The 19,494-nt window shown below is 36.9% G+C and overlaps 1 protein-coding gene across 2 annotated transcripts; it reads right to left on the bottom strand.

The window, feature by feature from the left end:
• Positions 1-1,264: 1,264 nt before the first annotated feature.
• Positions 1,265-17,967, bottom strand: LOC103986413 (uncharacterized). Of its 2 annotated transcripts, XM_009404429.3 has the most exons (14): positions 17,868-17,967; positions 17,454-17,785; positions 15,770-15,908; positions 12,871-13,084; positions 12,692-12,792; positions 9,727-9,848; positions 9,564-9,655; positions 8,995-9,100; positions 8,225-8,379; positions 7,231-7,358; positions 6,267-6,397; positions 5,981-6,078; positions 5,067-5,900; positions 1,265-1,829 (listed from the first exon to the last, which is right to left on the bottom strand). In XM_009404429.3, the coding sequence occupies exons 2-14, from the start codon at positions 17,736-17,738 to the stop codon at positions 1,739-1,741; spliced, it is 2,496 nt and encodes an 831-aa protein (XP_009402704.2). In that variant the 5' UTR covers positions 17,739-17,785; positions 17,868-17,967; the 3' UTR covers positions 1,265-1,738. The 2 variants fall into 2 exon arrangements, with proteins under 2 accessions (XP_009402704.2, XP_009402702.3); XM_009404427.3 differs by lacking the exons at positions 17,454-17,785; positions 17,868-17,967 and adding an exon at positions 16,123-16,896 and having other exon boundaries at positions 1,589-1,829.
• Positions 17,968-19,494: the final 1,527 nt, after the last annotated feature.

Below are 19,494 nucleotides of genomic sequence, written 5' to 3'. Positions count from 1 at the left end.
GGTGGTGATGACTCAGGAAGCCATCAGTATAAATCTACTGCACTCACAATTAAAGAGAACTCTGCTTCGGCACTCTTCCTCCTACCTTTTCTTCCTCTCTTTTTTATGCCTTTAATTTACCAAATAGCCTAAATAAATGTATTTTCCGTAATTTTGCTTGGTAAAATATAGAAGGATTATTTTTCATGTACGTCCTCACAATTCATTGAATGAAACACATGTGACGATGCTCCTGCTATCCTAACCGTTTGATGAAGCTCTGACGGTTGTGATCACCAGGAAAATAGCTTGCAGGAGACGGTACTGCCACTGTTGCTGTATACGGAGTGGATGGATCAGATCTGACCGTCTCAGACCGTCCGATCAAGTAGCTCCAACCTATCACAGCTGTAGTGCTGTTATAGTTGAATTAAATATATATTTATTTCTATTTATCCTCACAATCTGTATCTTTAGGTTTTTTTTGTCTAAAATATGTTAATATCAGCTTAAATGATTTTTTTTCTTCATTTTCATCCTTTATTAGAGTATTTCATATTTGATCTATACACAATAAATGAATATTTTCATGTTTTTTAAGTTTTGTTTATGCAAATCGTTTTCAAGTCATTGATCATTAGCAAGAATGGCTTTACAAAATTTTTATAACATATTTTTTTTAATTAATGGATACACGAATTTTATTCGAAACTCCTAATTTTTCTTTCCCATCAATTTCTTTCTTGCTGAATTTGTAACTATAAACACAAAAAGCAATTTGATTAAAGTGAAAAGAATTCGTTGTTTTTAATGCCATCAGCCAATATTCTGATCGGACGAAATGAAGATATCTTTCTAATAAAGATATTAAATGACAATGATATTAAATGACATCAATGCTTTGCGTTTGAAGTACATGTCAAATTTAGATAACACAACAATGGCTTCCTATCATAATAACTTCAAGAACAATATGAACAACTGCAACAACTGATTCAAGCTGCCCTTTTGAAGCCTGCCTGCTACCAAGGTTCTCGGTTGCTCAGTGAAACATTTGAACAACTGCAATAAATCCATGAATCCGGCTGTTAGACTATCACAATCATCTCCACGTTTGATTCGGCATGAACCTTATGACGGCATTACGGCGTGTGCCGATCAAAGATTTCATGGCCACAAGATGGTGGAAACTTTACGACGAGCAGCAAAGCATTGTACTCTTGAATATTTCTTTCTTGTAGTAACAAATATCAGATATGTCAAATCTCAAGAATGAAGAATATACTAAAACCAATGGACAAGATGCCAGGTCAAAAGCACTACTATGTTTCCGTTTTAGAAACAGAAATCTGAATCAAGAATTAAATGGGAATTTACATTATACGTTTGAGATAAACATAAATACCTTTTTTCTCGGAAAAAAAAGGCGGTCCATTGTAAAGTTTGCTATGTACAGCCAGGACCCTTTGGTGCATTACCTTGGCATACGATAAGATTCTGAGGCCCCTGATCTAAATTCTGGTAGCTTTAGATCGGTAAACTCTGTCTTGAAAAGCAGGAAAGAAATTATCTCCAGCCAAAGCCATTAGATATTCTCTGTAGTCGGAGACAGAAAACAACCTTTCCATTGTTTCTTCAGTCTGATTCTTGCAAGTATTTTTGGAGACGGCCCGACAAAAATCACTGCTCATATGATCTTGTAGAGCAGCATAATAGAAAGAACTCTTTGCAGGAAAATAATCTCATAGACATATGACACTTATACCATGCTCTCCTCGTTAAATAAATCATCAGTGAGTTGGCCTTTATGTTTCCGGGTTTCTAAAGCTTTTTGAATTGCATAGTGACACCTGAATATGGATTGGCCAGCAAGAAATAACATCAGTCAAGCGGAATTGGAGTTAGGTCAGCTGTGTACAATTAAACATTATTATTGCATGTTAGGCAGCAGAATGCATCATATGTAGAAATGTAACCTTTAGAAAAACATGGAGAAGAGAATTTTGACCTGGGCTGCATATGAACAGAATTACATACTAAACATTATGCTAGTAAGCTCGGTTATATACACCATGTATATAGCATGCATTACCCCAGGATTCCTTAAATACAAATTGAGACATTTAGCCAATGTCAGATCTGAGTTGCAGAAAGTTATACTGCTTGGTTGTTGCATATTATGTGCATCAATCCTTGATGTACACTTTGGTCATTGCAGAAAGTTATATTGCTCGGTTGTTGCATATTATGCGCACCAATCCTTGATGTACACTTCCTATATTAGAGACTTGAGCATCAAGTATCAATCAAGGATTAAATACCAGCCTGACTGATACATACCGACTGACATGTATTGGTCTAATCAAGTATGGGAAATGGAAGATATAGCTCGTTGCAGGTCATGTATCATTCTTTTTGTAATTCCCATTTTTTATTTAATTAAATGCTACCGAACCATACAGGTTGGCATATTGTCTGGCATGTCAGTACCACATTTATCTGATAGGTTACTGAAACTGGTATCAGACCGGTTGTTAAATTTTGTTATCGATAGTTTAATACAAATAAAGATTCTTAACAAGCCTGCTAATTAGTAATGGTGTTTAATATTTGATCATGCCATAAGGTATCGCTAGTGGCTACCAAATTATGTTGCAATGTCAGCAGGCAGGCCTTGACAATGACTGGTGAGGCTCCTCCTGATTGGTCAAAACTACACGTCAGACCAACCAGCAGGCATTCGGATGAATCCAACAAGATGCATGAGAGGCACAAATTCTTTTTCTCCCTCCTCTTATCTTTCGAACACAATTGACAAAAGAAACCATTTAAGATTATCCTTCCCACTTCCCTCTGCTATTCTTCATCAGATCCAACTAGATCTAGCCTAGTCCAACCAACTTGGTAACCACGATCCCTCTTCTCCTTCTCTCTTTCCAATTTTTTGACTCTTCTGGATGTTTTTATTTGATGATTGAGATCAGTAGAATCCAAGACAGATTAGCTTACTCTAAAATTGGTTGATTTCGACATATTCAAACCGATTTTCAGCCAATTCTGATTGATTCCCCCCGATAAGGAGAAGAAATTGAATTGACCCTAGCAGTTTCTAAATGGAATCGACCAATATGCTGAACCTGTCCTATATTCACATGCAAGTGGGTCCATGGCCACCAAGCTGAGGGAAAACATAGTTTCACTTTCAATTGCCTACCTATATTTTCTTTTCTAGTACTTCATATGGCCAACATGAATTTTGATATAAAATAAACACCATTTGAGAACAGAAGCTATTGAGTAGATTTTGAAGGGGTCTTATTGGGCTATATTTCTGAAATCTATTAAGTGAACATAATTTTCATTTCTTTCAAATTTTTTATTACAAAAACAAATTTGGATGAAGAACTAATAATCTTTATTTGACAACAAAATTTCACATCAACCTGATCAATCCCAGTCAATGTTATAATATTAGGATAGCTTGTCATTAATGTATTTAGAGTAAATATAGAGATTATACTAATAGAACAATTATTGTACTATGAAAATGAAATTTTATCTTAAATAATAGTCAAGAGACACATAACTCAAGCTTGATATAGCGTCAAACATGGGGACTCTTGACTTTCTAATATCTTCTTTTCTGAGAGAAATAAATGAATTGGCATTACTAGATAATTGAAAAGAAGGATATGACTGACGACAAAAAGGAAGACATACGTAAAGAGAGAGTGGAAGGACAAAACTATATGAGAAGTCAATATAAATTAATGGTTTATGTTGCCACATGAACTTGCATCTTCGATATGAGTAGCACCAAGGTGTTAAGCATGAAATTCTTGTCTAGGCATTTTGCTGACATAGATGTACCGGCAAAACTAGATTGCTTGAGATCTAGAATTAAATTTCATGACTACTGAAACACATACAATAGTCCTTGATATTTATCTGAAACCAACCTGCCTCTAATTCCAAATTTTGCAACACCCCCTCAGATCGGTACATCAGCTTAGAACATATGAATAATATGTCCAAGACCAGATGAGACATAAATCCTTAGGAAGAAGAAACCAACACTTTGAAATTCTGTTTTCACCTATGCCCCATGCTACCTCTATGGTATAAATATGTTTGTTCAATAGCCCAAGTTGTGCATGGCAATCACCAATAGCAAGTAAAGATACTCCATGTTCATGATAATCAAAACAGAAAGTATCAGATACCACATGTTTCATTCCAAGAAATGAGCCAGGTTTGGAAGAAATAATAAGCTGTAAACTACAAAGACAAACTTGATGCAAAACTCAATGCTCTTATTAAGAACAAGCCCATGAGCTCTGCAACTAGCCAGGAAAGCAAAGCCAGCTACATACAGGAAAAAAGATGTCTGCAACATGATCTAGAAAGGGTGTACACAGATATATATTTTCTGAAAAGGCGACTCATATAAGTTTCTTAGTTGTGAAGCTGCAATTGATAAGAGAAAAATTATGACATTAAGCGATACAAACATTTGACATGGTAAACTTTAAAACTGCCTTGAAAAACCACGGTTATATAGATCTGCTAATATTGAATATGCAATTATCTAAAAGAGCTGACCAATGCATGAGGTTTCCCACAATGCATGGTCTAGGGAGGGCAAACATGTGCATCCTTATCTTGCAAGTAGATAAGCTACATATCCAACATAAAGAGGCATCCATGTTTCACCAAATGTCATGGATAAATATCAGATGCATTCACATTTTATTATGAAAAGCAATTTTTATCAGATCAACATTGTGTGTCATCCTCAAGTTTGTTTTACTTCCAAATGCATAATCTAGAGCATACAGATGATTTTGACATTTCTTCAAAATATAATAAATTAGTTTACTACAAAACCATTGTTAAAATTAATGTTTCGTTCTTACCCATCTCTGGCTCAGAAACTCCACAATTTAGAATTTAGAAGGACCAAAACTAATCCATGCATACAAATTATTGAACCCCTTACCAATTGATAAATGTATAACATGAAAGCTCCTAAGAAATTATCTTGTCTACTGAAGTGCATATCACAAAAGAGCATATTGGGGCAGTACCTCCATGGTAGATGATCGAGGAACATATAAGATGACACAACAATGTCCTTGAAACTCTCCTTGTTTGCAACAAAAGCCTTATAGTCATACTCACTGTCGTTAATTATCCAGCTTTTCCACATAGGTGAATTGCTCTTTTGAACTCGTACTATATGAATGAGGAGGCCTGGTATGTACATCTCAACAGATCTTCCCTCTGAATCTTGGACATGGGATAAGGGGTCATCCACAATTGGAGAGAGTCGATCATCAAACTGAAACAGGTTATCAGAATTCTCAAACACTGTTGCTTCACTCAGGTCAGATTGGTCAAAAGCATCAAAACCTTCATGTGGAAAACCACTACTTGGTTCATCAAAGAAATAAGTTTCATCCTGATATATCTGTCGGTCAGGTTGCCTGCTTTTTGCAGCAAATGTATGTGGTAGTACTTCAACAGATGCACCATTAATTTCTGATGTTCCTCCAGCTGGTGTCTTGGTCTCATTTATAATATGTGAGCCAGGATTATGATTAGGCATACTCACCATACAAGAAACTGCATGGCCACAAAGAAAAACCCCACCTTTGATAGTATACTTCAAATGGTTCCTTTTACAAACATGGTTACCATCTTTAATTGTCTCATTGCCCTGCTCAAGAGATGGGGCAGAAGCATCATGGTGTTTCGTTTTCTGATGGGACTTCTTTGCATGAAGAACTTTTCGGACAATTTTGGCAACCATTGCTGAGTCACTAATAGAATCATTTGAAATAGCACCAATGGCAGCAGCACGAAGTCTAAGGATGGAGTTAACAGAGAGCCGCGCAGAAAATTCATCATTGTATATAATGCTGTGCAGGATTATCAGGGTTAATTCAGAACATAAAGCAAAACAAAATTACATCAAGTTGGTGTTTTCTCTCAAGCATACCAAGTAACAAAGTCTGAACATGCCTCAGCTACAACCGAGTCAACACAAGGAAGGGTTCCATATGTATACACATGTAAGTTTGGATATCGAGCATAAAACTGCACAAACAAAAAACATCTTTTAGATGAATGTATTGACTTAGAAAGAAACAAATTCTTTATAGGGTTGAAGCTTCAGTTCTCATATAGGGAAAGATGACCAAGATCTGAAGCAAATTACTAAATTCGGGTCTGGCTTATATGTGGATGAATCCAGGAGTCCCACTCAAGTAATGGGCTCTTCTTACCCTCAGCCCTAGCATTGTTGCAACAGCACCTCCTAATGAATGTCCTACAATCCGAAGTTTATATCCATAGCATTCACATCCTATCCCCATCAAAGAAGAAAGGAATCCAGATTTGTTGGGTTGCAACCCATCTACAGTTGCAAAAAAATTAAATCAGAAAAGTGAAGAACAGTAAAACAACACAGGGAATTGAAATGCAAGAGACTGTAAAAATTATTCAGAAATGGGAAACCAATAATAGATTTTTCAGAGACATTTCTTCTTCCAAAGACATTTAGGGGATCATATCAATTTCAGCATTGAAAGAGAAATTTAGCATGGAAAGTGTGCGGTGTTCATTTATATACTTTATGACGTTACTATAAATGATGGTAAACAAATCTTGCAATTTTATTGCCAATTCTTTATCATCTAACTGAAATTTACTTTGCCATTATTTTTTACTAGCCATTGTCAGAGGCATCCACCTTAGTATGCTCTTTAACTTCTCTAACTTGAGAACAGCAGCTATTCATAGTAGTGGGCACAGGGCCAATTCACACACAAACAGCTGATGTGAAGCGATATTGTAACATCATTTTGGAACCTTTTATGTGCCAGACATGCATCCTAAATTAAGATGGGCAATGTAAAGCAAACATAATGCTCAAAGAACCAAATTGCTTACTGGCTGCAAAGTTAAATGTTACATGTAAGTTCCCCGTTCAACTTCTGGTAATGAACAAGCAAATAACAGGGATGGAGGGCCCAAGGTCATTTGTCAGGCAAAGAACATTATAGACTAGGGTAGGTTGAAGCAGATTATATATAAGAAGCAGAAACTACAATTTCAGGAAGAAGAGGACATTATTAGAGAAACAATCATCATAAAACAAAAAACCAAAGACGGCTATAGAGAGAAAAAAAGCAGTTTATGCATAAGTGACACACTGCATACAAAACATGTTAACAAATTTGATAATACCTTTATCTACAGGTTGCCCATCTATTTGCATGGCAAGTTCTTGAGCATACTCAACAATTCCTGAATGACCATAATGTGGGAAAGATGAGAGAACACTATCCTTGACAGTTTGGGGAAGTTGATCACTACTGAAAAATTAGAAAAGAACCATTCAGGATTCCAGAAATTTGTAGTAATTCTTGAACCAGCAGTTAAGCAAAAAGGCACCCCCATACTAAACAAAGAAGAAAAATACCACTAGCACAGCGTATAAATTATTTGATGACATTGGAAATAATGCATGTTGGTATTTACGGCCCTTTTGCTGTTGTTGTATCAGAAATAATGCAAGCAATTGGACAGAGACCTTTTTATCACTAAAAATGCTGCAACTATTCCTGGTTCTGATTTCTCAGTCTTTGCTAAAATCTAAATGAAGACACTGCAAAACATACATGGTTATTGGAGATGATATGTTGAAGCCTCACCAGTCGTTAAAACTTAAAACTGTAACAAAATGTTAGAAGCCTCCAACCCACATTGTACTCAAAGGTGAAATATAAATGTTGCCAGTTGCAAGAATGAAAAAGGTTGGGGGTTTCATTTTTATGGTCTTTGGAGCAAGTGGATCATTACTACAAAAAGATCCTCTTAGAGTATCATAAGTATGAGTCCCTAACAACCACGGATAACCAACAATAAAGTGCCTCTCACCACAAATAAAGGAGCAAGTTATGTGCTTGAGAGCAAACATGGGCCAAGGAGGATGAGAAGATGAAAAAGGCAGAAATTAAGGTTCAGGCTGACAAGGAAAAGAGGGAGGAATGGCAGAGGGGAGGAAAGGAATGGAGGAGGAAGGAAATGTACACAACTAAAAAGCCTGTATGTAAAAGAAAGTCATTTATAATTAAGGGAAAGTTACAAACAAGGAATAAGAATATTCATAATGTCAAAAGGTGCCCTATGTACAACTATCGATACACATACACATCAATGAACATTAAGACAGACTTACTTGATTATTCCATCCAAGTCATCCATAGAAAGAGTGCAGTTTCTGCATAAACCATCTGTTATAAGGTCTTCAGGAGTCTCAGTGCCACGTACTGCTATGACTACAGATTTAAGATCATGTATAACAAGAACAAAGTAAGCTGCCTCACGCTTTGTCTGCAGATGAAAAACGAATGTATGCAAGTGAAAAATTACAATCAAGATGTCTATATTTATCTAATTCAGATATAAAGACTGAGTTAGTCCAACGACAAATTGCCAGGGCAAAGAAACATGAAATAATAAACTATAATATATGCTTAAAAGTTGCTAGGAAATCACAGTTACAGGTAAGAATAGGTCATATCATGAGATACAAGCATTAAGAAAAAACTGAATTTAACATGTTTATCTGAAATTCTGAAGTGTCAAACTCGAAATAATTCCCAGCCCTTAATTGGTTTTAAAAGAAGATCTGGTCAATCAGGTCAATTTGGGTCAACCTTTTTGACATAGATATAACTGTTTATATGCCCATACTTCATGAGAACCAAACAAAAGTAAATGTTAACCATGACATGACTTGCCATTCATAAACCCGAAGATAATGCTGCTCACAGGTCAGTTCAACCCAAACATGGCATGTTTAATATACAAACCCACTTTAAACAAATCGACTCACATCATCAGGTAGTTTTGGTTGTAGAATCTCAAGCTGATAAACTAAAAACAAACTTTAGGTTATTGGTTGCCAAATCTCATATAGCAGAATTGCATGACAGTAAATCTTACCTGACTAACACGCCCACGTCGAAGAGCTTCCGGAGGCATGTTAACATACTTTAGAAAAGCTGCTGCATGACCCCGCCACCAGTTATCACCTTCAAGCATAGGGCGCCTAAAAAATATAAGCAACTAAAAAAGTATTAAATGATGCAGATAAGCTACTAATGCACAGAACATATACAGTACGAGAGAAAATGGGAGAGGATATTGTACTTGAACAAAGACTAAAAGCCTCTTCAATCCAGGTTATCGATATCTTATTAAAGAATATTTCAGAAGTATCTTAAAATGGATAAGCAAATATGCACCTAATGTTAAAAATTGGTTTATAAATGATTAAAGGTAGAAACACATCGTTTGAATTTCTTTTAAGAATGATGGATCTACAAACACAAATTTTTTTCATGCTATTTTGTTGTTATCTCACTGTAGAAAATGTCTATGAAAGAACAATTTAGGTGCATCTTCAGAAACACATAGCATCCTGCAAGCATTAATTTGATAGCTATAGCTCTATATTATTTTTTGTCAGCAAGTATTGTGTAGCTAGAATGATAGAAAGTGAAATAAATAACCTGTTACGGGTCCATGGGCTTAAAACCCCTTGTCTATAAAGCCAGGCACATGGAAAAAGAATAGGATTTCTTCCGAAATCAAGAAGTGGACCCTGCAAAAAGACTCTGTCAAAATAATGGTCTAAATGATTGAAACGAAATGCACAATGTTGGTTGATGTAACTGTATAGGCAGCTTCAGCAAATTGATGGAACACAGCAGCCTCTTGAAGATGAACTTCAGGTGCCTCAACAAAGTCAGTGTGTACCAGAGGAGACTGCTTATGCTTCTGCAATAATGCAAGCCCTGAACAAAGAAGTTACATGCATTAGAAAAATAAAGAAAGTAAATGTATGAGACTAAAATTACAGTAGCAACAGCCCATAACAGAAGATGTCTTTTGGACAAAAAGGATAAAATCTTTTTATTGCTTTGTTAATCCAGAAAAAAAGAGACAGAAGTTACAGTTGGGAGCACAAATTTTTGCAAATAATTGTGACAAGGCAAAGAAAAAAAAAGAATCAAGTAGATCACAAAAATATATAAAATAACAACTTCCAAAGAAAACCAAAGAATATTTTCAGCTTGACAAGAGATGAAGAATCTGCCTTTGGTCACAAAATTCAGATTGAAGTGGGTTCTAAACATGCAGTATTGTGAGGTCCATCACCAACCACCATAGGTGCGGGCACTCTGAAGTCTGATCCATAAGGAATTATCCACTTTAGAATGGACCATCATGTTTTTACCCTTGAGGATGGAACTAAAAGATGACTATGGGAGAAGAATGACCTTTAGCTCTTTATGAGACCTTGGCTTTCCATCTCTGGGATGAATATGGTTTCATCATAGTAGTTTAGACTAAGTTTTAAAAACTCGGTCCATTGATGATGCTGGTTGGCAGTCAGGTTGATTCATTTTCATTACAAAGCACCGTATTGGCATGATATGGATCAGTACCATCCAGTCCAGTGAGAAAAAGGGAAAAAGAGGGATGGTGGAGGATGAGGAAGAGGAACCGAAGGAGGAGAAGGGAGAGGTGGTGCAGATGGCACAAAAATCCATTGTGGGTGCTTTTGGCACAAAATTTCTCATGATACAGTCTTTTGTTGGGGCAAACCATCTCTGTATTTGACAATCTACCTCTACCATCTTTCATATACTAAATGCCACTATGATCACAAAGTTTGTCATCTTCCACGATGCAATATAGAGAGGAGCATAGAGGAAGTGGAAATAGGAGGAAAGAGAGTAACGTAATATTTTAAAGGAATAGATATGACATAATTGAAAATCGAGAAGTCATGAGATTTGTGATTAATCTCAAAAAGCATCAGGCATGCTCTTCAGGATGTTCTCTATTTGCGTCTTTGCATTAGATAACGTCAGCGATTTAAAAAGCCGCTCGAGTGCTCGCCTAGGCGCTCGGGCGAGGCGAGGCGAGGCCCGAGCGCCTCGCTAATCTTCCAGGCGGCGCGCCTCACTAATCTTCCAGGCTGTCCGCTTCAAAGAGGCGCCGCCTGGGCGCTCGCCCAAGCCCAGGCGCTGGGCGCTTCGGGCGAGCGCCTGGGTTAACCAAGGCAACCGAACCAAGATTTTAGGTCTGGTTCGGTCCTGGTTCGGTCTCCGGTGGTTAGTTGGTTCAATCGAACCAACTAAAACCGATATCAGTGATAACCCAACCCTAACCCTAGTTGTCGCTGCCGCTCCCGATCCCGATCCCGCTGCTCGCCACTCTTGCTCTCGCTGCTTGCCACTGCCGCTGTCGCCGCTACCGCTGCCGCCGCTCGCTGCTGCCTCCTTACACTCCGCTGCCGCTGCCGCTTCCTCTTTTCTCAATCAGCAAGCTCAGCACCCCCTTACACTTTCTTCTTCTCCTTCTGTTAACAGTATACAGTATACTATTAATATTGTTAGGTTTATTTGAAATTATTAATTTTCAATACTATTAATATATTTTCTTAATTTAATAGCATATTTTAATTTAAACTTTTAAATAATTATATTTCTTAATTATATTATATTTTTATATTTTAGCGCCTCGCTTCGCTCGGGCGAGCGCCTAGCACCTCAGGCGTTTTTGGACCTTGGCGTCTAGCGCTTTTTAAATCACTAGATAACATTTACCTATATGGTGATTAGAGAGGCTCTAGGGTACTAATGAAGCTAACTATAATGGGGTATTTTATATAATGCATTCACAATATTGAAAGTAATATCTTTGTATAATACAATTAACATTTATATTTATAATAAATATAGAAAGAAAGTCTCACTTACCTTGCACACTGCTGTAATATTCTATCTACCTACAAAGAGATAGGTGTTATCCCCTTGTATATCCAAGCAATTCCTACACAGTACCCCAACACACTGCCTCCCACTCTAGCTTTAACCCTCTCCCATATTCTTACCTCCCTTGGTGGTGCTCAGGCCTTTCATGTGATCAGCATTTATCAACACTTACTAACTGTTACATCATAGGATTTTACAAGGGTTTCTTAAGTTTGCAAGTGCATCCCAGATATTTCAAATTTTCCGAAGGCCTAGGATATTAAAGTACTATATATTTGCACAGACACAATTGCCACATAGACAAATCATATTAATTTTTAAATAAACCATTCCCACTACTTTTCAATATTATCTTTTTATGCAATTCTCTGTTTCATATTTGAGTTACTCTTTTTTTGAAATGTAAAATATTTTATGGAATATGAAAGTACAAGATTATTGTATCAGATATAGTTCTCATTTGCCAAATTCTTCGTACATTTTTCTAATATGTCACTGTTTTCTAGAATTTTTGTATTTTGAAATTGTTTTCTCAAGTATTTCCAGTCTCAACAATCCGAAACTTATGAATCTTTAAAGACTTTATTTATTGAGTGACAACATCAAGTCTCTATTTCTTCATTTAACATCTGGAAAACTAGTATGTTTCTTGCAGCTTTAAAGGAAACAGGTATGTTTGAAGCAAACTACTGGCGATATAAGCAAGTGGTATCATCTCATTTCTGAAACAAGATGCCAAAGGAGACCTTTGTAGCCATGACTCATAAGGAAACTGCACTAAAGACAATGAAAGAATTAGGACAACTAAAAGTTCTAGAATTGCATTAGTTATTAGCTTATTAATGCATATGAACCTGCTAACAACTCAAAATGTCCTGTTCCTGATGCACGGTATGCCACCAGATCACCCAATAATCTTGCCACAGAATAAACTTCATCTTCTTCCAATACACTCCTGAAGAGAAATAGTACAGTCACAATTTCTAGAATGTGAATGATCATCATAATATACATATTGCAGAAAGAAGCATACAAGTATTTCACACGTCCCAGACAGCATAAGACTTCTCGAATACCATGATCAAATACTTCACGGTAATGAGCTTTCCATGCAGTATCATGGGTTGCATAAAAAGACCTCCACCGCAGTACATCAGAACCAGTAGAACACTGAATGATGACCACAAGCCAAACAAGGACAAGAAAAGAAATTGTCAAGATTTTCTTCCACCGTTCATCATTGAGTCCTGCCCCAAATCGACATTTGGTGATTAAACAAAAAAGTAGTTCCACAGAAAAACATGAGTAAACACTATTGCACTACATACAAAAAGCAAAAGAACTCTAGACACACAAAGGTCTATTGACCAAACAGAAAAGAAAATTTGATTTCATTAATATTATGGCCCATCCGGAGACATGATATATGCTGGGAGAAAAGGTTCTTACGGCAATCAAATAGGTAATTTCTTCCAAAAGCATCTAATCTACTAATCATATAGATTAATATAGAGAATCTTTTCATGGAAAAAGTTGTAGTAGTTCTTTAACAAATTATCCACCAAGAGAAGAATCTAATACCTCAGCCAATTTTTAGGAGGAATCCCAGAATACCCTTCAGATTAAAAAGTTAAACAACACATGTACTCATTAGGGAGAAATCAGAGCCTTCTCAACACGATCCTAGACAAGCTTGGAAATGGGAGGACTAATCAAGCTCTCTCACTAACTCCTAGTAGTGACAAGCTTAGATTTTTGTATTTCTGTTATTTTCATATGTATTTTCATCATTGTCTTCAATTATTGTTTTAGGGAGTCTCTGTGGTCCAATTTTATCAGTCTATAAGAGTCCTAATATGGTTAAAAAGTTAGTTACATAGGTTGTTTAACTATCATGAATAGTATTTGAAGAGTTCTAGAGGGCCTTAAGACCTCTTTGCTAGCTATATATAGCAGTAAGTTCTCTCCTAAGTCCTCTTTGCTAGCTATATATTGAAGGGAATATAATGGGTTCATTATTGGATGCTATCCTTACTTTTTATTTATGGACAGTGATAATTTTTTATCATAGTGAGATGATCTATCACAACTTCCTTGATGTTCTTCAACAACCAAATTTCATAGACAAACCACGCACCACCATCTTCCTTTTGTTTTTATGACTCAATGACATCGATAACACACATTTTTTTATGCATATGATTGACAGCTAACAACATGAACAGGCACTGCTACACTGTCAGAGCTACCATTACCACAATCATAAGCATCACACCATGTTCCTGTGATCAGATATAGCTACAGCCAAGCGACATACTATGACAAAGTCTCTTATACACCCAACCAACAATGACAGTTTGTACTTCACCAGTACCATGCAGTTTTTCCTACAATATATAGAGGTTTCAGATTTCCAAAGAGGGACTGATCAGCCTGGAAATTTTTTTGGGTATTTTCCTACAACAATACTGCCCCTCAAGTAATTCTTTTTAGTACACCTCTGTAGCAACATTATCCTTCCAAAATTTTTTAAGCACTTGTATGCAACCATTGTGGGCTCCCCTCTGTTTAGATGGGGTATTTTTATAGTTTTGTTGGGTATCAATTTGCTGCAGTTGTATTTACAACTACTCAGTGATCAATTTCCACACCTCTATTAGAAACTATTGCAATCATCATACCCACCTCGGTTTAATCTCAAATTGGAAGTGAATAAGGATTTGGACATTTTATAATAGTCTTATGAGTGTAGTATTATTAACCTACTCTTAAACACTTTAAGCCAATGATTTGGGCTCAACGAAGTCAAAAGAATAGTTATTGCATTAGACCAGATCGTGACAAATGGTATAAGAGCCGATCTAATTTTGGGCATAGAGAGGATCTCGAGCAGGAAAGTACTACTCGCGGATGAGGTTAAAAGGCACATCACAACGTGGAGCCACCATTAGACTAACCTTCATATGCATCATGATAGGGTTGATCTGGGATATGTTGATACTTTGCGAGAACGTCAAGTCCTTAAGTGGGGACATTGTAACACAAAATGTTTATAACAACTACATATAACTTTTTTAGTAGTTCACATGAAGACGTCTTAGATATTGAAGAGATGCACAACATGGTTTAAGTGTTTTGAAATTTCAAAACAGAGCAATGCAACACTTTTACCATACCACAAAATAAAGGAATCAATTGACAAGACCATGGTTCCTTGTGCGGAGAATGTTATTACATTTTTTTGAAGTGATTATTTTTATCAGCTATTATTTTCAGTCACAGGAATTATTCATGTAAAATGTCAAGGTATTATCTTAACCTATTGTTAATAACCCTCTTCTGTAGAGCATATTATCCATTTTATACTGAATTCTGGAAGACCTCTCTTTTACTAAAATTCTACTTATACAAACTCTGCTACCGGACATGACTTTTTGAAAATTTGAAGTTCAAACAATGTGATTGCTCCTATTTTGCTATTTCTTCTCTCAGTTACATTACATGACCCTTAAATGGATATAAGTTTTGAATTTCAGATATCGTTACAGAAAGTAATAGCTAGTAAAATCAATAAAATACCCAAATGTTTATTTTCTTGCATCCAGATCACAATTTTATCAGCTCAAAAGTAGCTTCAACTAGAAGAAACCATGAATAGAAGCTCAACCAGCTTTCTGCAGTGAAAATATTGATGGTCCGAAAACCAAATAATATCATTTTAAGAGGCTTTGTTGGTTATAGTTAAACATTTTGTATGAGCAAAAGGGTAGTGTCATCATAGGTAAACTAATAAAATATTATAACCCAAGGTACCCAGTGTTTTGTTCCAATGAACTGTTCTTGAAGCAGCTTGTGTTATTTCTACAGAATTTCTAGTGAAAATTTACCAGATGATTGCAAACTAGATAAAATAACCAAGTAACTTAGTTTACCATTTAAACACGTGTTGCCATCAGCACCCGAAGAAAAATCTTTAGCGAAGACAGAAATAAGATAAAGTGCTACCACAAATTGCAATGCAGTGACCATCATCCCAAACCTTGTCCACCAAAGCCATTTCTTGTATCTCATCTACGCACAAAGAATTGCTAAAAGTTACTTTCTTTCTCAAAAAGATCGCCTTTCTAATTTAATTCCTCCAAGCATACAGTATACTTAATTGCATATATAATGGACCTGATAACAAGATTGCACCACACTTGGCGAGGTCAGTTGACACTACCGATTCTTTATTTAATTTTTTGTTTCTTGATCGAGATAATAAGGATGGGAATCTCATGCGTACCCGTCTCCCGTGGCGGATCAACGCATCGGCATCGACCGAAGTCTCAAGCACATTGCTGACGATGGTCTCTGCCGTGGCCCGCTGAGCCCTCCCAGCCGCGACCATGTAGGCGATCCGGACGGCGGCGACGAGCGCCAACACAACAAGCGCAAGCCGGTCCACGCCGGAGCAGCCGGAAGGGAGGGAGACCAACAGAACGGCGCCCGAAAGAAACAGCACCACGTTGCAGAACCCGAGAAACATGGAGGTCCATCGGAGCGTCGTCAGCTTGGAGAGGACCGTGCCCCGCCCGGCCCCGAGATCCCCCATCGAGCGGAGGAGCACCGGAGACCGGATCAGAGGCAGTGCGGCGAAGATTTCGCGCCGGAAGCCAGCGTAAAGAGGTGGAATTCCCCCCTCATTCGGAGGAAGGACGGAAGGAATTGGACGACAGGGAGAGGTAGAGGAAGCGAGCGAGGGAGGAGGAGCTCCAAATAGGGGCAATGTCGAGCCCCCATTAATGGTGTGAGGCGGGTACATCGAAAGCAAAGCTGGTTGAGATTGGCGTCCGGAGACGCGCGATGCGGAGGAGTAGAGGATCAGACGGTCATAATTTAGTGTTGGGTGGAGTTCGTTGAAACAGCGAGACGTTAGTCCAGCTAAGGTCATTAAGCGAGTATAAAATAGGATACTTTTACATATGTACCCTTACACGTCTTCAAAATACCATATGTGTCCCTATACTTATGCAGTTTTGCACTCAATAATGATTGACATATTAATTATTTATTTTTGGCTTTGATTGATAATATAACGAAACAATTTTTGTGATTTTATCATTTTATCATAATACGCTATTTATGTATTGCCTATTTTAAGTGCGCGAATAATGGCTTTCCTGTTAAGAATGATAATATACAGTACTATTAATCTTTCCCAAATTCTAAATCCAAACTTAGTTAACTATCCAATTCCAGCCATGTGTGGTACTTAAACATATATGATTCAATTACCTTTTGTATTTTATGATTCAATTTCATTATCATATCAATTCTGGAACTTGAGAGTATGTGAAGAATGGATTTTGATATTAAGATTATGTCTTCTTGATTTGCATAAAGAGAGTTCGAAACATTCAAATAATCCTTTTAATTTATAGAGATATATTATTGAGGTAACTACGAAGGTTCGAGAAGTATGGTTATGTTATTAATTTCTTTATCATGGGATGATGGCATTATCGTAGAAACCAATGCGTGATGCGACGGCAACATTTGGAGAGCATCGAATCGAGACCGGAGAAGAAACATTCCAAGAACAATAGAGGAGGAATAAACGAGAATTAGGATTACCTTTCTCATCCGCCGGAAGGCGTCGTCCTCCGAGAGGAGGGGATCGGCACTGAAGCGCCTAGCTATGGCCGCCGCGGCTGCCCGCTGCGCGATGCCGGCCCAGACCATGGAGGCGATCTTGACCGCGGCCATCGCGGCGGCTGCGGTCGCGGGCGCCTTCTCCCGCCAGCCGCAGCGGCGGAGGGCGAGCGCCACCAGCACCGCCCCCAGGGAAGCCACGGCCAGGTCCAGAGCTCCCGACACGAGAGTCGCCCGTCTTAAGCTCCTCAATCCCAATCGCGCCATGGCCGTCGCAGCAGCAGAGGGGCGGAGTTATCAGCGTTTCTGGGCATCTGCAGAATGGAAGAGGAATTGTCGGTGTTGGTTTTGACGAGGAAGAAGAAGAAGAAAACAGGAGGAGAGAAAGGTAGAAACAGTGTGGCTTAGAACATGGTGCCGTTTTGGTCTCAGTGATTGGCCGGTCAGATGACTTTAATTGAGGTTGGATTCGAGACGGAGGCTACTTTCATGTTTTCTAGTAGCTAGACCTCCATCTTTGATTCTTAAATTTAAAATTTTTTATATTACTTTTTTTTTATAATTATAACAATTAAATATCTAATTTTATTTATCCTAATATCTAATTATAAATAAAAAAAATTAAATTAAAATAATAATTTTAATATTTTAATTATATTTTTGATAGTGACAAACAATGGTATTGTTAGAGCCGTGAGTGATTATTATTAATAAGAATATGAGCGATAACGAGATATGAGGTAAAAGAAAAAAAGAAAATGATAACATAGATGTAAAACGATGAAAGAGTCGCTCTATGCATCGATATTGATGTAAATATAGAGTGACGTTGCTTTACATTTACATCAATGTCAATAATGATGTAGGAAAGAAGCGATGCTACTCGACGTCTATATCAGCATCGCTTGGTAACTATGTTAGCACCAATGCAATTATCGAGCGACATTAATATATATATAGAGTGTCGGCATCTACATCATCATCTTATAGTCACTTTTTCTTTCCATTTGTAACAACCATATGTGACTCACTGTTTGTCATCATCAAAAACATAATTAAGATATTAAAATTATCTTTTTTTTCATCGTTCTTGTACTTTCATCGATAAAATCGATAATATTAAAATAAATAAAACTAGATATTTTACTTTTATCGTTATAAAAATTTTAATATAATTTTTTAAATCTAGAAGTCATTAAAGATATGTAATGACACATTATAATTTGTGATCAGCTCTCCAGACGAGACGATGGCTTCTTTCAGCTTGGCCTCCCATGTCTGCTGGGTGCTTGATGACTTGCCCTCATGTCTTGGTACTAAAATTTCCAGGTAATCCACTGTGGCCTTGTCAATTTCTCAATTAAATGTTGTCTATTTGTCTTATTTGAGTTGATCGACAGCACTGCAATAAAACAACAGTCATAGCTGAGAGAACAATGTATCATAGTGCACGAGTCTCATTTTTCTGGGGTGTCAGCAAAGTGAGCGGATTCCAAAGGAACTGTAAGGTTCCAAATAATAAGTTACTATCAGCGTTTGTATATATATCAGTTAATTGGCTCATTAAAGTCTATGTTTTGGTTGACTTACTGTTCCATTGATAAAGATAGAGAGAAATTGGACATGTAGGCTGTCTATTTGGACTAAGCATCCTTTCTTGTTATCCATCTAGAAAGGTTGAATATACTGAACTGTATTTGACGTATATTACTGGACAAAATATTTAAGTCCATATTAATAATAATGTAATCATCAAATACTTATACATTAATCTTAATTTTATCTACTTCAAATATGAAATTAATCGAGGTATTATAATTTTAATTTTCAAAAATTAGGAATCGAAGTCACATTATCCACGATTTATTTTCAAATTAAAACAGTAAGTTTTGATTATAGTTTGAGTGGTTTTAGTTCTTCCGATCGTTAAATATTTTAATTAAAATTTTAAAATATAAAAATAATAATTTTATTTTTAAATTTTTAAAAATAGACGTACAACTAAAATGAATGTAACGATATA

Source organism: Musa acuminata, chromosome BXJ3-5, assembly GCF_036884655.1.
Source record: "Musa acuminata AAA Group cultivar baxijiao chromosome BXJ3-5, Cavendish_Baxijiao_AAA, whole genome shotgun sequence".
Taxonomy (NCBI): domain Eukaryota; kingdom Viridiplantae; phylum Streptophyta; class Magnoliopsida; order Zingiberales; family Musaceae; genus Musa; species Musa acuminata.
The sequence above is the reverse complement of the archived record's forward strand: the minus strand, read 5'-3'. Positions and strand labels throughout refer to the sequence as shown.